Source organism: Globicephala melas, chromosome 20, assembly GCF_963455315.2.
Source record: "Globicephala melas chromosome 20, mGloMel1.2, whole genome shotgun sequence".
Classification (NCBI taxonomy): Eukaryota; Metazoa; Chordata; class Mammalia; order Artiodactyla; family Delphinidae; genus Globicephala; species Globicephala melas.
The window spans coordinates 7525099-7549547 of NC_083333.1; the positions used below are offsets into that span (position 1 = coordinate 7525099).

General features: G+C 48.1%; 2 protein-coding genes across 2 annotated transcripts in view; both read right to left on the bottom strand.

Annotated features, from left to right (window-relative positions):
* PRPF8 (pre-mRNA processing factor 8) overlaps positions 1-8664 on the bottom strand; it is a 36634-nt gene extending 27970 nt beyond the window's left edge. Inside the window, exons 1-15 of the mRNA XM_030861853.2 lie at positions 8543-8664; positions 8239-8349; positions 7564-7732; positions 4778-4942; positions 4473-4691; positions 4115-4327; positions 3485-3610; positions 3284-3389; positions 2128-2318; positions 1878-1997; positions 1602-1791; positions 1349-1468; positions 1104-1238; positions 628-757; positions 54-250 (exon numbers count right to left, since the gene is read on the bottom strand). Of these exons, the coding sequence (XP_030717713.1) occupies positions 54-250; positions 628-757; positions 1104-1238; positions 1349-1468; positions 1602-1791; positions 1878-1997; positions 2128-2318; positions 3284-3389; positions 3485-3610; positions 4115-4327; positions 4473-4691; positions 4778-4942; positions 7564-7732; positions 8239-8338 (2181 nt within the window). The 5' untranslated portion in view covers positions 8339-8349; positions 8543-8664. The remainder of the gene's footprint in view (positions 1-53; positions 251-627; positions 758-1103; positions 1239-1348; positions 1469-1601; positions 1792-1877; positions 1998-2127; positions 2319-3283; positions 3390-3484; positions 3611-4114; positions 4328-4472; positions 4692-4777; positions 4943-7563; positions 7733-8238; positions 8350-8542) is intronic.
* Positions 8665-18671: 10007 nt separating this feature from the next.
* TLCD2 (TLC domain containing 2) lies at positions 18672-23379 on the bottom strand. The gene is made up of 4 exons (XM_030861852.3): positions 23150-23379; positions 22843-22925; positions 22542-22624; positions 18672-21988 (listed from the first exon to the last, which is right to left on the bottom strand). The coding sequence occupies exons 1-4, from the start codon at positions 23323-23325 to the stop codon at positions 21536-21538; spliced, it is 795 nt and encodes a 264-aa protein (XP_030717712.2). The 5' UTR covers positions 23326-23379; the 3' UTR covers positions 18672-21535.
* Positions 23380-24449: the final 1070 nt, after the last annotated feature.

Genomic DNA, 24449 nt, shown 5'->3' on the forward strand with positions numbered 1-24449 from the left:
CTGAGCCCAGGAAGATGATGTCTATGCCTCCTCGGAGTTGGGGAGATGCCCACCTTCCAGGGAATATTGGCCTTCCAGCAGCGCCAGGCTTCACTGAGGTGTTGCAGGATTGTCCGGGCCTTGTTCTGTTTGATCCCCTCAGGCATCATGTCCAGAATGTCATGCATCACAGCTGCCCGAAGCTCAAGGTCAAAATGTGACTCCACTCGCTGCTTTGTTACGGTCTTTGCCACCCCCTTTGAGTGTCGGCCTAGAAGTGAAAGTGAGTAAAAGCAAGATTTGTTGCTCCTAATAAGCGTCTCTACCTGCATGCCGTTGCTTACCATGGTTATAATGAAATCAGTAAGTATAAACAAAGCCCAGCACATGCAAGACAAGATACGTCAGATATTCAGAACTACGCTTCTGAGGAATTTCCATCCTGTAAATGCTCGATAGCCTCACGGCCCCAAAGCGAAGCCCAAGACCCAGAATACGAGGTCAGACTCATTGGAGACTGGGTCTTAGAGGCAATCCAACAGGAAGGGATTCTCAGTCTCAAACAAGGACAAGGGACAGTACAGGAACACACGTGATCTACCCTTGAAGTGATAATGGGAGAAGCTGGACACGGAGAAAACCACTTACCTTCAAACTGCCGGGCCAGGAGGTTACCCAGCCATCGCTCCAGCAAAGGGGTGATGCCACGCATGAAAAACAGCCAGACTCGCCAACCAGCAGCCCAGAAACCACAGCCAGGGCCCTTCCCTACAGGGCCCTAGGATTCCAAGCAGAAATCAAGAATACAAGTTAACTATGCATTCAGACAACAACAGAAAATTGGGCAGAGGTGAGGCAAAGAGCACACATATGGCAGTTAAGGGAAAAAATGGGAAAACTCTGAGACCTCCATATCTAAAATGGAGTAAATGAAGAAACCAGTCACTGAGATTCTCTATTTAGACCCAAAAGTGGGCTTTGAGGGGAAGTGTTGAGATTCACAAGATGAGGGCAGTAATGAAACACTCAGAGCCTCTCTCTAAACAGGTGCCTGGAAAGAGTCCTGACTCGATGAAAAATTAAGATGGATCTGAGAACATGAATATACGAGGGCAGGGTCCTACCGTGTTGAAGCGGTAATAGATGAGATGCTTCAGGTCCTTGCACATGCGAATCTGCCGCATCAGCTTATATTTGTACCGGTACATGCCCGTCAGCTGCCCCACGTGGGCAAAGATATACTGCAACCCATCTGCCAGCTGCAACACAATTGCCCCATCAGGCTTTAAGCTAGAGCCAGATCCACCATCAGCCCAGGCTTCACCCAGCTTCCCCACCTGGAGCCAGGACTGGGCATTCCTAGCCTCACCTGGAAGGCATCCACATTGCCCAACCGATACTGCACATGACTGTCCACCACCAGCTTAGTTAAGCGCAGAACCTCTCGACACAGATGGAAAGCATTCCCAAAACGAGATTTCTTTCGTTCCTAGAAAAGAGGCCAAGGACAGAAACAACATTTGTCAGCAATAGTCTGGACTGGATGTATGCCCTCCTTAGAGGCCAGAGCAAACCCAGTCTATCCCTCAGCCCAGGAGACCCCTAAGGTCCAACGCAGGTACCTTGGTGGTGAGCGTCTTGACAGGCTTGAGGTTGAAGTTGTAGTCCAGGTGCAGATAGTTGAGATTTTTACGGTGAATGAGAAGGTTGAGCATGTTGTAGCCCTGGCGGCAAACCTGTAGCCCCACCTCCACCCAGTCCAGCTTTGTAGACTGAAAGAATTTGGTGGCTTTGAAGGAACGGAACAGATACCTGGGGTGGGAATAAGGAGTGAGAGCTAGACTCCTGATCATCTCTGGAATGGAAAAAGTCTGAGCAGGGGCCCTAGGGCACCTCACCTCTTTTTTTGCGCTTTAGGGGGCCGGTGCTTCAGGGCATTCAGCACATAGTACTTAAGCAGCTTCTGGTAGGAGACCCTCACTTTCACAGGCTGCCCAGCAGGACAATGCTCCCGATACCTGAAAAAACAAGCCCACCACAGCCTGGCCCATCTCTCCTTCCAGCCGCTCTGCTAAAGGATGTACGCCCACCCAGCTGGAGTCTTTCCTCCTGTACATCCACTACTATCCCCCCAGGTAGAAGCCTTACCAGTTCTTGACAAGGGGAATGTCTAGGGCCCGGCGGGTGCGACCAGAGCGTAGGTTGAAGGGCCGTGGGGCCCAAAGCAGGGCAATGCCATTGGCTGTATTGTCTGTATAGAGGGGTGTGTCTTTCAAGAAGGGCTCCACAAACTCTGGAAGCTCAAACTCCTCGTCGTCATCTGGCAATGGTTCCTGACTCTGAAAGAAGAACCCCCGAGGGTTTATTTAGCTCCCGCTGATCTGGGCAGACACTTGGGATCAGAGGGAAACTCTCTGGGGCCAAGTACAGTGGCTACATCTGCCATGGAAGCTGAGCTGCCTGACAAGAGAATCCCTGAAGGGCCAGGGCAAAGGGGGCCAAGGGAGCAGAGAACAAGGCAGGGCCAACCAGGAAAGCAAGCAGCACTCCTCACATCCCAACTGGCTCACCAGCAGAACGTCTCCTAGGGGACCCCCCAATACCAGGAAGAGGTGAACACTGCAATCACCTTCTGTCCAAGCTCCGAAAACTGGGCTTGGGGAAGGAGATCTGTTCATGTTAAGAACGTAATGGAACGTGGATCAACATCAAAGACATTATGCTAAGTGTTAAGACCCAGCCACAAAAGACCACATACTGTATGATTCCATTTATATGAAGTGTCCAAAATAGGCAAATCTACAGTGACAAAAAGCAGATTAGCAGTTACCTAGGCAAGGAAGATTCAAGGGAAATAGAATGACTACTAATGGGTGCAGGGTTTCTCTCTGAGGAAATGAAAATGTTCTAAAATTAACCGTGGTGATGGTTGCACAAGTCTGTGAATAAACGAAAAACCACCGAATTATCCACTTTAAACAGGTGAATTGTGTGGTAGTGAATTACAGCTCAATAAAGGATTAAAAAAAAAAAAAAAAGAACACATTGGAAACAGACCAGAATAAGACCACACAGAGTCCCAGAGAAGAAATGATAAAACCCAAATGGATAATCATAGAAACAAAATTATACCAATAACGTGGTCTGAGCCAAGTGCCAAACTCTCACGTTAGCTTACAGCTAGAGGGGAACACTTAAGGATGGAAAACACGTCTCCCTCTAGCTGAATTTTTATCTAGTAACGCTTCTGCCCGGACAGGAAGTCTCTCTTGAAGAGCTGATGTCAAACGTCCCTTCCTCTCACCTTGACAGAGTGCCTATGGGAAATTGGGTTGATCAAAGGATCAAAGTAGAAAGCTGGCAAATCAGGATCCTCAGTTTTGATGAACACAACATTAGGAGTGTGGTACCTAAAATGAAAGAAGAGTCAGCCAAGGTTCTCCTGCCCTGGCCCAACCTAAACGCCCACCTCTCCTTTCCCCCAGCTGGGTTCTAGCTCTCTCACCAAGTGAGGTGGACATGGTGTGGAAGGTTGTTGTACAAGTAAGGAAAAGCAATCTTGTACTCAGTGCGGATGGGCTGCCGGATAATGATCTTGTTAATATCATTGAATTCATTCCAGTCTTCATCCCTAGGGTGCAAAATCAAAGATAAGCAGACTAGTTGGGCAGTTTGGAAACTACAATTGGATCTCAAGGATCAAGATGAGATTTTATGGGGCTTCCCTGGTGCTGTAGTGGTTAAGAATCCGCCTGCCAATGCAGGGGGCATGGGTTCGAGCCCTGGTCCGGGAAAATCCCACGTGCCGTGGAGCAACTAAGCCCGTGCGCCACAACGACTGGGCCTGTGCTCTAGAGCCTACAAGCCACAACTACTGAGCCTGCGGGCTGCAACTACTGAAGCCCGTGAGCCTAGAGCCCATGCTCCGCAACAAGAGAAGCCACCGCAGTGAGAAGCCTGTGCACTGCAACAAAAAGTAGCCCCCGCTCATCTCAACTAGAGAAAGCCTGGTGCAGCAACAAAGACCCAACGCAGCCAATGAATGAATGAATGAATGAATGAATAACTTTTTTTAAAAAAAGATTAGATTTTATTTAATCCAAGGTGCCTAAAATCTCTACTCTCTCCAACTTACTGTAGGTTGATGTCTCGGACAAGAGGCTCAAATTTGGGGCCTCCAGGAATGGCCATATTGAGTGCCTTGGAGGTAAAAAAGGCCTTCAGATCAAACAGATAGAAGTAATTGTCATCTACCAAGTCTGTCAGGAGCTGATTGGCCAGGCGGTAGAGAGTGGACATCATAGGCAGTGTGAACTGCCAGCGCTGGTAAGTGGAACCATTCACATACCTAGGGAAAAAAAGAGGCCCACGTCAGGTAGATACGCTAGCTAGCCAAGCCATACTACCCATTGCTCTCCCAGGACCCCTTCTGAAGTTCCAAAATACTCAGTTCCAAAACCCTCACAGGAGTGGTAACTCCAACCATCACTCACTTCCGGCTGTCCCTCAATGGCTGGTGGTCATAGAACCAGTCCAACACCGGGGCATCTTCCTCAGGGTCCAGCTCTAGCTGAATTGCCTCCAGTGGTTCAACATCTAGGATGTTGTCAGCATAGTCCAAAGGCGGCTCCTCATCATCAAAAGGGGGGAAACGCATCCTCTTGAAATGCCTCCTGTCTCTTTTTTCTCGACGCATCATAATCCACATTGACCTGGAAGTCGACAATGTCACATAACGGTTTATACCCACTGCCTCCACAACCACCACCACCACACACCATGTTCCAGCCCTTCTCACCCCCACTGGGAGATGTAGACAGGTTCAATAACCCAGGGAATCTCATTGACAAAGGAAATGGCTCCAGTGATGTGGTACAGCACAGGCACATCCCGAATCTGCTCCCAAGGCATAGGCATGTTCTCCAGGAGTTTGAGGACTGCATGGGGCATGTACTTTAGGGCACTGCAACAACAGGAAGACAGAGGATTCGAAGTGACAAGGTGTTCTTGCACTCTACCATGCAGAGATGCCACAAGGTAGCACAGTATCACATTCCACAGAAAACCAGTCTTACAGTCCAAACCCCCAAAGTTAGTACACAGGCCCTCCGTGGCCAGGAACTCTGCCTCCCCACCTCCAGCTGTGCCACTTTGCTTCTTAAACATCACTGTCCCACAATACTGGGTGTCAGTCCCTCTAAATCAACAGCTGTTCCCTTAACAGACAGCTTTTAGGCTACCTCACAGTCTATTCTCTCCATAGCTTTCCATAAAAAATAATAAAATATTTACCACACTTTACTTTAACCATTGCCTATTATGTCACTAGGCTATAAGCTCCAGAAAGACCATTACTTCCTGTTCACTGCTATAACCCTGGCACACAGCACAGATCTCAAAAATATTTTTGAAATAAAACTTCCACAGCTATCTTAGACCAGTTCATTAAGTGGCTAACATTTTTTTAAAAATAAATAAATTTATTTATTTATTTAATTATTTTATTCTTGGCTGTGATGGGTCTTCACTGCCGCGCGGGGGCTTTCTCTAGTTGCAGCAAGCGTGGGCTACTCTTTGTTGAGGTGCGCGGGCTTCTCATTGCAGTGGCTTCTCTTGTTGCAGAGCACAGGTTCTAGGCACGCAGGCTTCAGCAGTTGTGGCTCGCGGGCTCTAGAGCACAGGCTCAGTAGTTGTGGTGCACGGGTTTAGCTGCTCTGTGGCATGTGGGATCTTCCCGGACCAGGGCTCGAACTTGTGACCCCTGAACTGGCAGGCGGATTCTTAACCATTGCGCCACCAGGGAAGCCCAAGTGGCTAACATTTTTGTGTAAAAATAGAAAAGGGATCTGCTAAGGTATTTGTAGCTGTACTCATCCACCTTGGGGACACAGAAAAACAAGAGTACAAAGACCTCAGGAGTTAACTACCCCCGAACCTGAAGATTCTGGTCACTTAGGAATTACAGGAAACAGGAATGTACACGTGTCCTGCTCTGGGCTTTAACCCACTCAAAGATAGAGACATCTTATCAAAGCATCAACAGGACAAATTAAAAGCTCCAGGGCTTCCCTGGTGGTGCAGTGATTGAGAGTCTGCCCGCCAATGCAGCGGACACAGGTTCGAGCCCCGGTCCGGGAAGATCCCACATGCCGCGCAGCAACTGGGCCCGTGAGCCACAACTACTGAGCCTGCGCGTCTGGAGCCTATGCTCCGCAGCAAGAGAGGCCGCGACAGTGAGAGGCCCACGCACGGCGATGAAGAGTGGCCCCCAATTGCCACAACTAGAGAAAGCCCTCGCACAGAAACGAAGACCCAACACAGCCAAAAATAAATAAATAAAAAAATAAAATAAAATAAAGCTCCAGTCCCAGATCAGGAAAAAAAATCAGGGCAATAAAGAACACAACTGAGAACTCTCCTACACTGTTGGTGGTAATGTAAATTGGTACAGCCACTATGGAAAACAGTATGGAGGTTCCTTAAAAAACTAAAAATAGAGCTACCATATAATCCAGCAATCCCACTCCTGGGCGTATATCCAGAGAAAAACATAATTCGAAAAGATACACGCACCCTGATCCTCACCGTTGCACTATTTACAATAGCCACGACATGGAAACAACCTAAATGTCCATCGGCAGATGAATGGATAAAGAAAATGTGATACATCTATACAATGGAATATTACTCAGCCATAAAAAAGAATGAAACAACGCCATTTGCAGCAACATGGATGGACCTAGAGATTGTCATACTGAGTGAAGTAAGTCAGACAAATATCATATGGTATCGCTTATATGTAGAACCTTAAAAAATAGTGGTACAAATGAACTTATTTACAAAACAGAAACAGAGTCACAGACGTAGAAAACAAACTTATGCTTACCAAAGAGGAAGTGGGGGAGGGATAAACTGGGAGGCTGGGATTGACATACACACACTACTATATATAAAACAGATTACTAATAAGAACCTACTGTTGGGACTCCCCTGTTGGTCCAGTGTGTAAGACACCGTGCTCCCAACACAGGGGCTCAGGTTTGATCCCTGGTCAGGGAAATAGATCCCACAGGCATGCCGCAACTAAGAAGTCCACATGCTGCAACTAAAGATCCCGCGTGCCGCAACTAAGATCTGGCGCAACCAAAATAAATTAAAAAATATTAAAAAAAAAAAGAACCTACTATACAGCACAGGGAACTCTACTTAATACTCTGTAATGACCTATCAGGGAAAAGAATCTAAAAATGAGTGGAAATATATATATATATATATATATATATATATATATATAAAACTGATTCACTTTGCTGTACAGGAGGAACTAACACAACGTTGTAAATCAACTACACTCCAATAAAGATTAATTTACCAAAAAAAAAAAAAAAAGCAAAACTGGAAGATCTGGAAATTATGACGAAATTCCAGTTATTTTCTCCTTTCTTTGATAACCACTCAGATGAGCTGTCACAGAACATTAAAGTCCCAAAATGATAGAGCAGCTATCCAGTACTGAAATGTAAGAGACAGGGAGAAGGGAAAGGTGCCAAACCCCAAATGAAATACTTCCAGCATGTTCCTTACCCCAAGTACACCCTTTTGTCATGGCGAAACTTCCTGTTGGTCATGTCTCCATGGTCTCGAATGATCTTCCTGACGTGTTCTGGAGGCATGTCTTCCTTTTGAGCATCCACAAATCCAAACTTGCGCTTTTCCGCATAGCGCTTGGCCTGCAATTGCTGCCATTTTCGGGCTACAAGGACACCTCAGTTTAAAGAACGGCACACCCTTACCCTAACCACCCCCGCCTCTTGCCCTAGGGTAATCTCCTGTCAGGATGTATGACAGAGGGCAGGCACCGGGCAGAAGCACTCCCTGACAATTCTCTTGTCTACTCGCTCTGCTTTATTTTTTTTTCTTCATCACATTTATCATTGCCTACCATTTCTGTCATAACATAAAGTTTTTTTTTTTTTTACTGTCCATCTCCCTCATTGCAACTTAAACCCTGCAAGGGAAGGGGTTTTGTCTGTATCGCTATTGTATCCTCATTGGATCAGTGCCTGCAAATAATAGACGCTTTTACTTTTTTTAAGTAGATGGTTTTAGAGACTTGATTAGATGTAAAAAACAAATGGGGGCCAATAATTGCACTAACACCTAATGTTTTGACACTTGCCAAAACGGGGCAAGGAGCCAAACCCGCTGCGCGCACGCGCACACCCGCCCCCAGGCGCCGCTCCCGCACGCTTTCTTCACCTTTCTCCTGAAGCTTCTCCTCCGACATGTAGTCTGGCAGCGGGGCTAGAGGGCCGGGCACCGGGTTACCCGGCCCTCGGTAAGGAAATACTCCGGCCATACCCGGAGAATCTGGGGAGCAGCGGAAGAAAAAAATTAACGACGGGGCCCGGGCCCGCAAGAGGGGCAGCAGGAACACGTCGAAACCCACGGCCTGTAGTCCCGCCTCGCTCAGAGTGCGTCCAGCCCGGCCCGATCCCTCCGGCCGTTCGGCCCGACCCCAACCGCGCCTCCCGCAGCCCGGCCCTTAAAGCCCGCCACGTACCCCTACAGCCCTTCACACAGACAGCCGCTTCCCTGCAGGGCAATGGCGGCAAGCCGACGTCCCCTCCGCGTTGCTAAAGCCAGGAAGTGCGCAACCCGCTTTCAGCAGTTGACCCAATAGGCGCCGGTGTATTCAGACGGATTAGAGAGCTCACCAGTTAGAATTGCAATTCGTGCCGGAGGGGGCGGGCCCACGGGCGGAAATATTTGGACGCGAGGGGGTGTGGTCGGAATAGGCGGAAGCCCCGCCTTCCGCGTTTCTGGAGCTGTTTCTGGGGCCTCAGCAGCGACTCGCGACCGTCCGACAGAAGCCCAGGCTTCTAGAGTTTTACTAAATTTGTCGAAGTTTGCACCTTATTCTGTGTCTAGTCTCATATATGTAGACTTGAGGTGCAGTACTAACTCCGAGTCAATCAGTCTTTTGTTCATGCGTTCATTCATTCATTCAACAATCATTTACTGAATGCCTACTATTGTATCGAGCGTTGGGTGGGGCGGTGAAGAGGGGAAGGGGGTGGGGGCGCCGGGGGTGGGGGGGTGGGAGGGGGAAGCCAACCTCAAGGAGCTCCCCAGGAAACTGAGTGGTAGACGAGAACCCAGGCTCTCACAATATTCCGTGATGGGAATTCGGGGCCAGGGTATATAACCCTGCCTATCATGTCAAGGAGGAGTTAGTCAATGAACCTACCAAAGTAAAAGAGGCCTTGGGGAACAACTTTGCAGGGTGTTTTTCCCCCTCCATCTCCATTCCTATTTTCTCTCTCTGGCAACGACTACCCTATGAAGTGTATAATGAATACCCTATAAATGCTTCTTGACTCCCTCAGGCTCTGTCTATGTCTTGTTGCTTGAATTGCCCTCCATCTCCTGCCTTCCTTGTTTTAATTTTCATGCCTCTTGCTCTATTTTCTGATAACAACTTTGACTTAACAGATAAGTTTGTTTGAACTCACACCAAGTTTATTATGGAGGATGCAGAGGACTTGTAACCCATACAGGTTCTTCATCTAGTTGGGAATTTGGGACTCAAAAGAGAAAAGGAGAAGTATGCAAAGGAGAGTCCAGGCAAATACCGACTGGTGTGGAGGTTCATATAGTTCAAAGAAGAGAGAGGAGCATTATTAAAGATGTGATGGAGGTGGGGGATATGAAGGATTTGAGGAGGTAGAGAAAGAGGAAGGAAAAAGGAATCCCAGGTGGTGGTAACTACTAGGGTTAGAGTTTAGAAAGAGAAACAAGCATGGCATGTTAGGAAAACAGGCAGCCAATCAACCTGGCTGCAATAGAAAGTGCAGCATCATCTTTATGATGTTCATCATCGTCACTGTAGTGAAGTCCTTACCACTTGTATAAGGTCCGCTATGTTCCAGGCATTATTCTAGAACCTGGTAAAATTCTAATGTTTGTTTTCATTAATAGTATTGTACTAATGTCAATTTCCTAGTTTTGATTGTCCTACTATCGTTATGTAAGAAGTTCTCAAGTGTGTGACGAGTACCCAGGAACTCTCTGTACTATTTTCTAAACAGCATTATTGAGAAATAATTTGCATTCCATAAAGTTCACCTGTTTAAAGTATACAATCCAATGTTTTTTAGTATATTTACAGAATTGTGCAATTATCTCTACCTAGTTCCAGAACATTCTCATCATTCCCAAAAGAAACCTTGTACTCCTTAGCACTCACTCCCCACTTCCTCCCACCTCCTACTCCTCAGCCCTAGGCAACTACTAATCTACTTTGTGTCTCTACAGATTTGCTTGATCTGGGTATTTCATATAAAGGGTATCATAGAATAGTGACTCTTGTCACTTTGTGACTGGCTTCTTTTACTTAGCATGTTTTTGAGGTTCATCCCTGTTGTAACACATATATATTTTCTTTGTAGAAATGTCTTTTCAGATCCTTTGCCTATTTAAATATTGAGTTGTATTTACATATTTTAGATACAAGTTCCATGTCATATATATGATATGCAAAATTTTTCTCCTGTTTTTTGAATTATCTTTTCACTTTCTGGATGGTATTCTTCGAAGCAAAAAAGTTTTTAATTTGTATAAAGTCTAACTCATCAAATCTTCTCTTCTATTGCTTGTGATTTCAGTGTCAAATCTTAGAAATCATTGCCTAACCCAAGTCACAAAGATGTAATCCTATGTTTTCTTCTAAGAGTTTTATAGTTTTAGTTCTTACCTGTAGGTCTATGATTCCCTTTGAGTTCATTTTTGTGTGTGGTGTGAGATAGGGGTCCAAATTCATTCTTTTGCATGTGGATATTCAGTTGTCCCAGCACCATTTGTTAAAAAGGCACTCTTTCCTCTCTGTCAAAAATCAGCTGACCATTTGTTTGTTTCTGGACTCTCAATTATATCCCATCGATCTATATGTTTATCTTTATGCACTCTGTGCTATTTTTGCAACTTCCATGTGAGCCTAAAAGGTATTTCAAAATAAAAAGTTAATAAATAAATCAGCTAATTTAACCCTCAAAACAACCTTACAAAATAGGTATTCTTATCCTCATTTTACTTATGAGAAACCCAGACTCAGAAAGTTTGAGTAGGGACTTCCCTGGTGGTCGGGTGGTTAAGAAACCGCCTTCTAATGCAGGGGAAGCAGGTTTGATCCTTGGTTGGGGAACTAAGATCCCGCAAGCAGCGTGGCAAGACCAAAAAAAAAAAAAAAAAAAAAAAAGGTGGAAGTCCAACTCTCCCCTTGACCTCTCATACACATGTACACCCTTCCACTACCCCACCCTCTCAATATGATTACATTACTCTTTTGGTGAGACTAATACTCTATTTACATAATTGTGTATGCTAGCCCTTACATAGCTAGCCCTTATATAGCATTTACTCTGTATTAAGCTCTATTTTTTAAATGCTTTTTATGTTTATTTTTATTTTTTTACTGAATTATAGTTGATTTACGGTGTTTTTTTTTTTTAATTAATTAATATATTTATTTTTGGCTGCCTTGGGTCTTCGTTGCTTCACGTGGGCGTTCTCTAGTTGCTGCAAGCAGGGGCTACACTTCCTTGCGGTACGTGGGCTTCTCATTGTGGTAGCTTCTCTTGTTGTGGAACTCAGGCTCTAGGCATGTGGGCTTCGGTAGTTGTGGCACGCCGGCTCAGTAGTTGTGGTGCATGGGCTTAGTTGCTCCGCAGCATGCGGGATCTTCCCGGACCAGGGATTGAACATGTGTCCCCTGCACTGGCAGGCGGATTCTTTTTTTTTTTGGGGGGGGGGCTGTGTTGTGTCTTCATTGCTGCGCGTGGGCTTTCTCTAGTTGTGGTGAGTGGGGGATACTCTTCATTGTAGTACACATGCTTCTCACTGTGGTGGCTTCTATTGTTGCAGAGCACGGACTCTAGGTGTGCAGGCTTCAGTAGACAAGCTGGTGCTTGTCTACAAGAAATCTAACCCCCACCCCTATGTTCACACCTGATGACCTTGTGAAAGGATTCTGATTGCTGAAGGTCAGTGGGGTTCAGCCAATCAGTGGGACCTAAGTGCCTCTCACCCACTACCCTGCTACCCACCTTCCTAGGCAACCTTGATAGGAAATGTTTTCCTCTGCTCTCTGTCCCCAGCAGTGACTACCTAAGGGTTGAACTCAGTAATGTCTCTCCCCAGTACTTTTGTCAGCAGCCCCTGCCCAAGTTCTTTTGGATGGAAATAGCCCAAATCTGACTCCCTGAATCACACCACTGGCATGCCTTTTTTTTTTTTTTTTTCGGTACGTGGGCCTCTCACTGTTGTGGCCTCTCCCGTTGTGGAGCACAGGCTCCAGACGCGCGGGCTCAGCGGCCATGGCTCACGGGCCCAGCCGCTCTGCAGCATGTGGGATCCTCCCGGACCGGGGCACGAACCCGTGTCCCCTGCATCGGCAGGCGGACTCTCAACCACTGCGCCACCAGGGAAACCCTGGCATGCCTTTTAAAAAAATTTTTTTTAATTAATTTATTTTGGGCTGCATTGGGTCTTCGTTGCTGCGTGCGGCTTTCTCTAGTTGCGGCGCGCGGGGGCTACTCTTCTTTGTGGTGCGCGGGCTTCTCATTATGATGGCTTCTTTTGTTGTGGAGCATGGGCTCTAGGCACGTGGGCTTCAGTAGTTGTGGCACGCGGGCTCAGTAGTTGTGGCTCGCGGGCTCTAGAACGCAGGCTCAGTAGTTGTGGTGCACGGGCTTAGTTGCTCCAAGGCATGTGGGATCTTCCCAGACCAGGGCTCGAACCCGTGTCCCCTGCATTGGCAGGCAGATTCTTCACCACTGCGCCACCAGGGAAGTCCTCTTTTTTCTTTTTTTTCCCTCAGTTTTCTCTTTCTGGGACTCCCATTAATTTGATGTTGGGTTTCTTGGACTGGTACCATGCTTGTCTCATTTTTGTCCCTAATATCTTCTTTCTGGGAGATTTTCTCAACTTTATCTTCCAACTCTTCCATGAATTTTTCATTTCCAATATCACACTTTTAAATTTCATATACTCTGTTTAGTTCTGTCTGAATTCTTTTTTAAATTTTGGTAGTATATTATTTCATGTTTATGATATATTCCCTTATCTCTCTGAGGAAAATGAGTTTTACTGAAGTTTTATTCTCCATGAATAATCTTTGCTTTCTCTGTGTTTTCCCATTTTTCATATTCTACATATTTCATGTTAGAGGCTCTCCTCAAGTGCTCATAATTGGTCCTTCAATTAAACTCGTAATAAATACTTCCAATGAAAAGACAGAAAGATTTGACCTAATTGTAGGGGGAGGGTCATGGAAATGTCTTTAGGAAAAGAAATGTTGGAAATGAGCACTGAGAATGTATAAGATAAAGGGGGTGGAATAGGAGGAGGGGAGCCAGGAAGATGGAAACAGGGGAGAATGGGCAGCCTACCAGGCATTGGGCGTTGTCTGTGCAAGGTCCTGAGAAAGAAAGGAGCATGGCATACTTTATTTTATTTATTTATTTATTTATTTATTTAGGCTGCATTGGGTCTTCGTTGCTGTGCGCGGGCTTTCTCTAGTTGCGGTGAGCGGGGGCTACTCTTCGTTGTGGTGCGCCGGCTTCTCATTGCAGTGGCTTCTCTTGTTGCGTGCAGAGCACAGGCTTTAGGCGCGCGGGCTTCAGTTGTTGTGGTACACGGGCTCAGTAGTTGTGGCTCACGGGCTCTAGAGCACAGTCTCAGTATTTGTGGCGCACGGGCTTAGTTGCTCCGCGGCATGTGGGATCTTCCCAGACCAGGGCTCGAACCTGTGTCTCCTGCATTGGCAGGCGGATACTTAACCACTGCACCACCAGGGAAGCCCCCATGGCATATTTTATAAACTGAATAAAGTCACACAAAGAGTGAAACAGGGAATTCCCTGGCAGTCCTGTGGTTAGGACTCAGCGCTTTCACTGCCGTGGCCAGGGTTCAAACCCTGGTCGGGGAACTAAGATCCTGCAAGCCACGTGGTGTAGCACAAAAAAAAAGAAAAAAAAAAAAAAGAGTGAAACGGAAATTACCATGAAATGAATCTGGAGGGTAGACAAGAGGAGACCATGAAGAAGCCTACAGGTCATATCATGAATTATGCCCCTACCTAATAAAGGAGGAGCCACTGGATGGTATTAAGCAGGGGAATGACATGATCCAATTTGTATTTTAACAATCACAGGGGCTTCCCTGGTGGCGCAGTGGTTAAGAATCCACCTGCCAGTGCAGGGGACACGGGTTCGAGCCCTGGTCCGGAAAGATCCCACATGTCGTGGAGCAACTAAGCCCGTGTGCCACAACAACTGAGCCTGTGCTCTAGAGCCTGCAAGCTACAACTACTGAGCCTGCGTGCCACAGCTACTGGAGCCCGCGCGTCTAGAGCCAGTGCTCTGCAACAAGAGAAGCCACCACAATGAGAAGCCCGCGCACCACAACGAAGAGTGGCCCCCGCTCGCCGCAACTAGAGAAAGCCCGCGCGCAGCAACGAAGACCCAACGCAGCCAAAAATAAATAAATTTATTTTTTAAAAAAATCACAGACTGACCACTAAGTGGAAAATAGTCATGAGGCTATCATCATGTCACCCAGGGTAGAGATGATGGTGACTCCAACCAGGGTGGGATAAAAAAATGGAAAGAAATGAATGAATGTGAAAGCCATTCTGAACTCGGTGATTAATTGGACTTGTTGGGGGGTGGGGGAGGTACAGTGCCATGGCTTGAGGATGATTCTTTTTTTTTTTTTTTTTTTTTTTTGTGGTATGCGGGCCTCTCCCGTTGCGGAGCGCAGGCTCCGGACGTACAGGCTCAGCGGCCATGGCTCACGGGCCCAGCCGCTCCACGGCATGTGGGATCCTCCCGGACCGGGGCACGAACCCATGTCCTCTGCATTGGCAGGCGGACTCTCAACCACTGCACCACCAGGGAAGCCCGAGGATGATTCTTAAGTTCCTGTTTTATACAGTGAGTTAAGGGCAGTGCTGTGCACAGACCAGGAGCATACAGGAAAAGGTGCAGGTCTGGGAGGAAATATGCTGGACATCCCTTGGATGTCAGGATGCAACAATCTCCTCCTCTCCAGGTTGTCGGATCGTTCTTAGTCTGTGGGTCATTGGCTGACCCATTTCTACATCCCTTACCTCTGGTTTCCCTCCTTTGGATAACTCCAATTTTTCCAGCTTTCCACTTGAACGAAATCCTCATTGCAGGCTCCCTGTAGCCTGGTCTCTGACTTGTTTACTCACTATTATATTTCCTCTGTTCGAGCACATAGTAGGATGTTCATAAATACTTGTTGAGAAGAGAAATAAAGTGGAGTGTGCCCGTAATAGTTAGAGCCACAAAATACAATGGCGCATCTTCCTGGATCGTAAAACTGACAGTTTCACTTGACATTTTGTAAAATTAAAAAGAAAAATTCAAATATTATACTTTTAAGTTATCTCAAATGTTATTTTATATTAAAAGAGATAGATAGGAAAAGATTTTGAAGCAGAATGCAAAGTTCACATGAATTTTTAAAATTCAATATATGTCAAGGAAATGCTGCTGCAGCTGCCCTAGGCTAGGCTCCCCCCGCATTTCCTCCATCCCCCCAGTCCCCTACCCTTGCTTGCTGCCAGGGTGGAAATATTTGGATTCTAGGAAGAGCCGGGGTTAGGGAAGGAAGGGCGGGAGCAAGCTGCGGAGGAGAGGGAGATTAGGGCTGACTGGCAGTGCTGCCCTGGGCCAGTGCAGCAGCAGTAATTTGTGGCATCCCTGTTCCTGGGCTTCTCTGTCCTCTAGCAGGGCCCTGACCTGGGATCCGGGACAGAGAGAGCCTCTGCGCCAGTCTCTCAGCCTTTGGGATTAGCAGTGCCAACCGGTGAAGTTCAAGGAGGTGAAGGAATCCTTCCGAAGGCACAGGCAGTCAGGCCAGAGTGAGCGGGCGTAGTTTAGCCCAAAGGCATCATCTACCATCCCTGGAATGTCAGTTACTACCCCAGAGCCTGTTTTTGGGGGTTTGGGTGGTGGTAGGTGGGGAAGAACCCCTGCAGGGCCCATCATTTCCACTACATTCTTATCTCAGTTGAAAGAGCTCACTCAGTCTGAGAATCACTTCCTTGTCTACTTCCTGTGGAAGGTGTGGCCAGGGAAGTTTTGTCCCCCTCCTGGTTAGAGGCAGGGAACAAATGAGCTCTCAACACTGAGTTAACACTGTTCACGTCTGCAGGGGAATGCCGAAACGGACCTCTGCCCTGCACGGTTACCGCGTTCCTGAAAAGTGCAGAAATCGATACGATACTGAATACAAGTCTGGCTTTCCAACCGAAGAAGCATCCTGACTTATAAACACCACCTCAGACGCAATTTATCTGATTTGATTGATCTTCAGTTGTCAACTTTCTACCTTGAAGTTTCTCCATTCCTCAGCCTTCCTATAAAGAAAGGGGCAAAATAGTGTATAAGGATCCCTGGATTCTACTTCTGGCTGTGCCACAAACTAGCTGGGTGTACCTGGATAAGTCACAACTTTTCTAAGCTTTAATTTTCTGTAAGGGAATTCCGTGGCGGTCCAGTGGTTAGGACTCGGCGCTTTCACTGCCGGTGCCTGGGTTCGATTGCTGGTCAGGGAACTAAGATACCACAAGCCAAACAGCACAACTCCCACCAAAAAAAAAGATTTAAAAAAATGAAGGTAAGATAATCTTGAAGGTGATGTATTAATAAAGACTCACTGTTCCAAGCGAAAAACATTAACTCATAGTCAAGCAAATCTGGGAGTTATTTATTTATTTATTTATTTTTGGCTGCGTTGGGTCTTTGTTGCTGCGTGCGGGCTTTTCTCTAGTTGTGGCGAGTGGGAGCTACTATTCGTTGCGGTGCGTGGGCTTCTCTTGTTGTGGAGCACGGGCTCTAGGCGCACGGGCTTCAGTAGTTGTGGCTCTTGGGCTCCAGAGCGCAGGCTAGAGCTCAGTTGTGGCACACGGGCTTAGTTGCTCCGCGGAATGTGGGATCTTCCCGGACCAGGGCTCGAACCCGTGTCCTCTGCATTGGCAGGCGGATTCTTAACCACTGCACCACCACGGAAGTCCCAATCTGGGAGTTGTTTGAGTTGTGTAACTGAATGGTCCAGGGGAAGTTCTTGCTTCAGGCAGAGTTGGATCCAGATATTTAAATGATGCTAGAAATCTCTCTCCATATTTGAATTCTTTTTTTCTGTCTTGGCTTCATGCTCAGGGAAGCTGTCTTACATCAGCCTACTGGCTTAGCAATGTTAGCACACAGTGCATCTCAGCCAAAAGTTGTAGCAGACAGCAAGGTGCTGAGACTCATAGCTTTGTTTAAATCATGAGCTCATCTCAGGGAAAGAGGATATGGTGTTCTGATTGGCTACGCCTGAGTCACATGCCCTTTGAAGGGGGAGTGATAGAGGAGCTAGGCAGGTAAAAATAGCAGATGTTGGACACAGGTGATATCAGAAAATAAACATACATATGGGCTTAAGTCCAGACCCTGGTCACTAACTAGCTAGGTAATCCTGAGGAAATTACCTTGGTTTCCTCATCTGAAAAATAGGATGCGTCTCTATTGTGTGGGATTAAATGAGAGAAGGTATCCAAAGGTACCTCATGAGGTAGGAGCACAACACATGTTCAGCCTAGGATGCTATGACTTTAAGTTAAAGATTCTAAACAAATACTTTACTTCCATGAAGGAACAGTTCTTTAAAGAATAACTTTCCTTGTGGAATCTCCTGTAGAGTGAGGGCTCCTAATCTTCAGCCGCACAAACACAGGTTTGATGTTCAACAATGCTTTGACAATTCGGTTGTGGAGATTTCTCTTTAGAAAAGAAAAAACTTTCTTTTTTTTCTGGCCACACCGCATGGCTTGCGAGAATCTTAGTTCCCTGACCAGGGATCCAGCCCTCGCCCTCGGCATGGAAAGTGCAGAGTCCTAACCACTGGACTGCCAGGGAATTCCCTAATTTTCTTGTCAACTCAAGATAAATTTAGCTAAAAGCCTCTTTTGGGTTCAACTCTTGGCATTTGAGAATCACTCTCAATTGTCTGAATCCATTCTCTTGCTCTAAATCCATTCTACTGAATACATTTGATTTGTTTTTTCATAGTAGAGGATCTTAGAACACTTTAGAGCCTTTTTAAAAATACATTTATTTATTTATTGCTGCATTGGGTCTTCGTTGCTGCGTGCAGCCTTTCTCTCTAGTTGCGGCGAGCGGGGGCCACTCTTTGTTGTGATGCGCGGGCTTCTCACTGCGGTGGCTTCTCTTTGTTCCAGAGCTCGGGCTCTAGGCGCACGGGCTTCAGTAGCTGTGGCGTGTGGGCTCAGTAGTTGTGGCTCATGGGCTCTAGAGTGCAGGGTCAGTAGTTGTGGTGCACAGGCTTAGTTGCTCTGTGGCATGTGTGATCTTCCCGGACCGGGGCTCGAACCCCTGTCTCCTGCATTGGCAGGCAGATTCTTAACCACTGTGCCACGAGGAAAGTTCCCACTTTAGGGCTCTGTAGGTCAAAGAGTTAGTGCCAAGAGATCTTCTCACAGCAAATGCTGGATCTTCCATGATCCAGCATGCATTATAAACTAGGATACCACTGGAGCCAAGAAAAGTGACTCAAAGTAACCATACTCACAAAAGACCGATGCTATTATTTGTATAGCAATTTATTAATTTTTGATCAGGATAGTGTTCTGAGACCATAAAATATCAACGTTTCCCATCCAGGAAAGCCCCTCCCCTGTGCCAGAAGACAGAATTCATTAGCCAGTAGCTCAGTAGGCATGGATGGAATCAGTCTTGAGGACCACTTCACTGGGCCATGGTGAGGTCTGACAGCACCACCGTGGTGACCCAACTCATTGTACCAAATACAGCATCTGCCAACCTCTGCAATTTTGAGCTTCTCTTTTCCAGGCTCCCAGTATTGGTCTTTGATTCCCATCATCTCATCTCTATCTGGTCCACCATCTATAGCTGGTCCAGTTGATGAGATGTCCACTAAATTTTAATCACGATCCTAGTCCTGCCTTCCTGAAGTTTCACTGGGTCTCCATGATGGAAATTTGTGTGTGATCCCAAATTCTTCAAGTGTCCACTTATGTCCTACCTGCACAGCTAGCTAATCCCTTCCTGTATGGGTTTTCCTAGTTTACCCATAGAAATAGCCATATTTCCCTAATGGTCAAGTTCTTGGGCACCCTTGAGTCCCCCAAGAAGGGAACTCACTTGGACCATGAATTCATGGCAGTGGCAAAAGAAAAGGTGTAGGGCTGGGAATGAATCAATATTGACACGAACACATAGGGAAGAGATTCCTCCCATGGGTTTGTCACATTTCTTTTTCTTTGAAAGCTGAAAACAATGTTTTCATTAATCAAGGCATTTGGTTAAAATAGCAAATTGAGGTTTGAAGATACTACTTCTGTTAAGGACAAACTCTGACAGAATTCTGCTTTGTTTCTCTACCTTAACTTCCACACCTTTGCATCTCTGGTTTTGGTCTGATTACATTCAAACCCTCTGCTCGTTTTCTGCCTGCGTTTACTTCCAACTGTCGCAGTTTCTCCTCAGTCTCTGTTCATCATTTTCCCCCTTTGTGCTTTGGTTTTAATGACTCTCTGATGGGGATATCTCACAGTCCCTCTCTCTCTTTTATCCCATCTCTACGATGGTTTTTCCTCTCTCCATCTCTGTGCTCCCTCCTTTTCCTCGGTCCTTCCTCTGGATGTTAATTTCACCATTCTGCCCTCCCCCACCCCCGTTTTCTGTGCTTCTCTTCAGTTCCTTTGCTTATTCTTCTGTCATTTCACATCCCCGATTCTTACTTCTCATCGTCCTACCAGTCTCTGCCTCTCAGTTCCTGTCAACCCCTGTCTCTGGGTTGTGCACTGTAGCTGTTTGTCCTTTGTCTTTCTGCCCGTCTCCAACTCAACATATTGCCTGCTTTTTCTGTCAATGAATCTTTCCATTGACTGCCTCCTCCACCTTCTGTTCTTCTGCTTCTCAGCTCCCCTGACTCATCCCCCTCATCTCTATTTCCACCTCGCTCTCGTCTCCCTCTGCTAATCTACCAGCCACTATTACCTCTGTCTCCTGGGAATCTGGTGGTTCCTCCTTGTCACTCACTCTCCCTGTTTCACTGTCTAGACTATCTGTACCTTCCACCTTTGGGATCCCTTCCTGTCAGCCTTTATTTCCATTTTGCTTGTCCTCTTTGTTTATGACCATTTAACCAATTCTATGATTTTCGTTCTTCTCTGCATCTATAACAGACTTTCTCTATTTCTGCCAAGGATTCTGTCTTGCCCTCCGTCTCTCTTCGTCTCTGTAGCAAATCTTTTTCTATCTGTCCTTCAATCAGTACATGTCTGTTTCTTTCATTCCCTTTGTCTCTCTCAAGCTCCACTTTATGCGTTCATCTTCCTGTCTCTGGCTTTTGCTCATGTATCTTTTCTGTGGATAATTAAGGGTTATCTATTTCGGTCCATTGTTTAGTAGAATAGCGACTTTAATCTGCTTACACTTCCCATAACCTGGATGTTCTGCCTGAAGAAGGGAGGGGTCTTGTGCAACAGAAAAAAATGCAGTAGAAGTAGCAGGGGAGAAAGGGGAGCTTGCAAATGAATCCCAGAAGAGAGTCAGATATTCCTTAATTCCTCTGCAGCCAAGCGGAAGCCGTACCTCATCTGCTTCTGCCTCTGCCCTCGTTCTTCCATGAAAGCCTGGCCCTGGGAAGACCCTACTCTGGGCACCCAGAACGGGTGGTTGAGTTCCTGCTATGGCTCTGGACTTCGGTACAGTCCTGAGAAGACAGACCTAGCCCCGTGCTCATTCCTCTAAGAATCTGCATTTTCTTTGAAAAGGTCAGAAGACACTAAAAAAAAGCAAAAGGAACATGCTGGACACAGTAGGACTAGGGTGAAGTACAAACAGAATAGTGTGACTTTGAGAACCAGAAATATCACCAGCAGTTGTTGTGGTCCAATTTCTTCTGTCTCTTGGCAACCGTTACGTCCATCCCTACTGGCTACGCATAGCACCTGTTCACCTGTTGTGCCCTCCTCCCTCTGCCATAATTTGGTCATAGGTGAGGTCTCTCTTCTCTCCAACCCCACCCCTTTGGTACTAGATCTCTCTCTGATCCTAGTAGGACTTCATCTTTCCTCATCCATTCCTGTGCTAAAGCGAAGGGTCTCTGTTCCCATTGGCACTTTCATCCAGCTTCATGCATCCTGCCACCCTTTATTGGTAACACAGGCTATACCTCTGGAGTTAGTCTGCTGGAAAGGGCGGTCAACTGATGATGGGATTCAGTGAACAATAGCTCAGGTTCCCACCCATCCATGAATATTATTAGCATTTCTTCTCAGATCCTAGGAATGCAGGAGTTAGCTGGAAGAGGAACTGAGATACTGAAAACCCAGTCCAGGCCTTACCCCTGGGGGACAGTGCATTGAAGACCACCATCTCCTTGTCCTGGTTCTACCTCCCCCAGGACTGGCAGAGGAGGAGCCTGAGGCTTCTCTTCAGTCTTTCAGGTTGAGAGTAGAATCATCCCTGGTGACAGGCTCACCATCGCAACAAGTCCTGGTGCCCTTGGTTTCCTTGTGCTCAGGGATGGGTGGGCGGGGCCGAGACCGCAGGACATCACTGACCAAAATGCGGACACCCAGTGTGATGCTCGTAGCACCCACAGTGACCAGTCCAGTTCCACCAAGGATGACCAGAGCAATAGGTATCTGGTGGTGTTGCCGGATCAGCCACAGACTCATCCATCCCAGCGGAACCAGGCGGAAGAGGGCCAGGGTAGCCAGGGTGGCCCAGCTAGTCACACTGAAGGCCAGGGATGGGGCCTGGCGAGAAAGCAGCAGCAGCTTCCGTAGGTGCAGGCAGGTGGAGTTCAGCTCCAGGAGCAGAGACACCACAGAGAAGCCCACATAGTGGCCAGAGAGAATGGCGGTGCTGAGGCAGCTCACTACCTGGGGAGCCAAGGTCAGAGGTCAGAGGACCTTCCATGACCTACCACCCATCATGTTCCAATATCCCAGTCCTTGACAGGGGCTCCCAAGCATTTTGTGGCACCCCTCCCCGAAACCCTACCTTATGCTTACCCTTATGGTAGGGGCCTGCATGGGCTTGAAACAACCCTTCCATAGAATTGAAGCAGGTTTGGCGCCTAGGCTGTCTCCCCTGGAGCTGTAGCATCTGCACGGAACCCCACCCCCTTCATTTGCATTCCTGTGCTTTCACACCCATCCCCACGCCCTATACTGGGGCTCCCTCTCCTCAGAAAAGCTCCATAGTCAACGTTTCCCACACCTGTGGGAATACAATCTCCGCAGACAGTGCTCAGACTCCCAGCAGTGGCCAGCAGTCAATCCCCTCCCCCCCAATTCAGCCTAAGGTTGGGAGGATCAAGCACCAGCAGGGCTCAGACTCTCTGGGAAGTCATAGGACAGAAAATTGGTGAGAGATTGGGGACCCCAGGCTAGGCATCCCTCCTTTCCTGTCTTGCCTCTCCCCAAGTCTCACCACCAAATGGTGACAAAGAAGTTCCCAGGCCTGGCCCAACATCTGGTTCCACAGCATGTCAGCTCCATCGGCTAGGAAATAACCTGGGGGCAAGGAGGGGAGGGTGGTGTTAGGCTTCCTCCAAGCCAGCGTACTGTCTGGAGAGGAATCTCCACTCCCTCCTTTTCCCAGCTCTTGAGTTTCTCTCAGTAAAGCCGCCAGAAACATTTAACCCCATCGCGGGCCGGGCCAGGGAAGGAGACCCCACCGTTGGAAGGTTGTCCCCCACCCCAAACCGGTTCAGCCTTCCCTGCAGACTCACCCACAGATATAGCCACCAGCACCAGGGCCCAGGGCGGGTGGCCATGAATCGGGTCGGCGGCCATCTGAGGGTAGAGCGACAGCCTGGAGGAGATGGGGGAGCCATGGTCAGCGTCTGTGCAGACCCAGATCTTATTCTCCCGCCGTGGACGTACCCACACCGCCCACGCATCTACATCCCCACCCCAGTCTCAGACTCTCGAGGCCTCACATTGATTCTAAAGGTGCCGCCGGGTCTTCTAATCTCAGCCTTCCACCCCTCTCTCTCACCCTCACCACGGTGCCTCCCAAACCCCTAAGCCCCGCACCCGAGTAGCGCCCCGGCCCCCGTAAGCAGGCTGTGAACTAGGGAGACACAGATGTTCCGCCACTTCCAACGGTCCTGGGCAGCAGATCCCGGCGTGGGCAGAAGCTGCAGCCCCCAGTGCAGCCCCCGGAAGGCGGCGAAGGAGGCGCCGATCACGAGGAGCCCAGAGGGCGCCATGGCCTGGCGGGCTGGCTAGGTCCGGATCCGTCCCTTGGGCTCCTGAGCTCTCAGTCCCGACACATCCAACGCCCCCTGCGGGGACTGCGAACCAGTTTCTCGGCAAGGCTGCACCCCTGGACTCCCCCGCCCGCCCCGCCTACGGATTCCGCCTTAACTTTTCCAGGGCTCGTCCACGCCCCCAACCCCCGGCTGGGTGGTGATTGGAGCAGCCGTGGGCCACCGCCCCTGGAGCCACAGCAACCGATCGTGTCCCGCCCCAGCGGGGGATGTCTGGTAGGGGGCTTCCCGGGACCAAACCCTGAAACGGAGCTCAGGGAGGCTTTCCGGGATGTCGATAGGGGTCTTCTCAAGCCCCATGTGTCCCGAAGTCCTCGCAAATCCAGAAATGGGTGACTAATCTCACCTGACACTCCCAGAGGCCCAGCCCCATTAACTTTCCCCTCCTTTCCCCTCTCTAACCTTTCACCTGCTGCTCTTCCGACCCACCCCACCCTCGCAGCCCTGAAGTTAGAGGCCAGAGCAAACCCACTCCCACGTGCTTACGCCTCGCCACCAGTCTGCCCCGCGCCCCACCCCGGTCTCAGTTGTGGGGAAGGGGGCAGCTCACTTCCTTAGAGCCACCACTTACGAGGTTTCCAGACCTTTAACACATCCCAGCAACCCCGTACCGTAACTCCAGGTGTCCTGCGCCCTTACATAGTACCTCTCATAGGGAACAACAGCTCCCATTTTGCAGAAGCGACCCACCGGGGCTCCTCCCCTAAGCTCTTTTGGGGGCCCTCCAGAGGAGCCTTATTATTAGGAAGGGGAGGCAAAAAGGAACCACTCAGCCCTATAGCCTTGAAAAGCACCCCTCCCCCAGGGCTTGGTACCTGTTAGGGGGAAAGTGAGTATCTCTTCCAATCTGAGGAGGCAAGGAGAGGTCACACAGGGTCACCTCAAGATTGGGGCAGAATCAAAGAGAAAAACAAAGACCCATCTTGCTTTTAGAGACAGGACCGTTAGGATTCTAGAACCTTTCGGCCTTGGGGCCGGGGAGATTTCCCTCTCCCGAAGACTGACAGGTTTTTACTTGTTTTCCTTCTGTCTTACTCCACTCCACACCTCTTTAGATGGCTGTC

What these genes read in the sequence shown, in the direction of transcription:
- TLCD2 (XM_030861852.3), bottom strand. Translation starts at nt 23,325, where the DNA reads ATGGCGCCCTCTGGGCTCCTCGTGATCGGCGCCTCCTTCGCCGCCTTC. An exon ending in GCTGGTGGCTATATCTGTGG is followed by an intron (nt 22,625 to 22,842) that starts GTGAGTCTGCAG and finishes CCTTGCCCCCAG; the next exon opens with GTTATTTCCTAGCCGATGGA. An exon ending in TTCTTTGTCACCATTTGGTG is followed by an intron (nt 21,989 to 22,541) that starts GTGAGACTTGGG and finishes TTGGCTCCCCAG; the next exon opens with GTAGTGAGCTGCCTCAGCAC.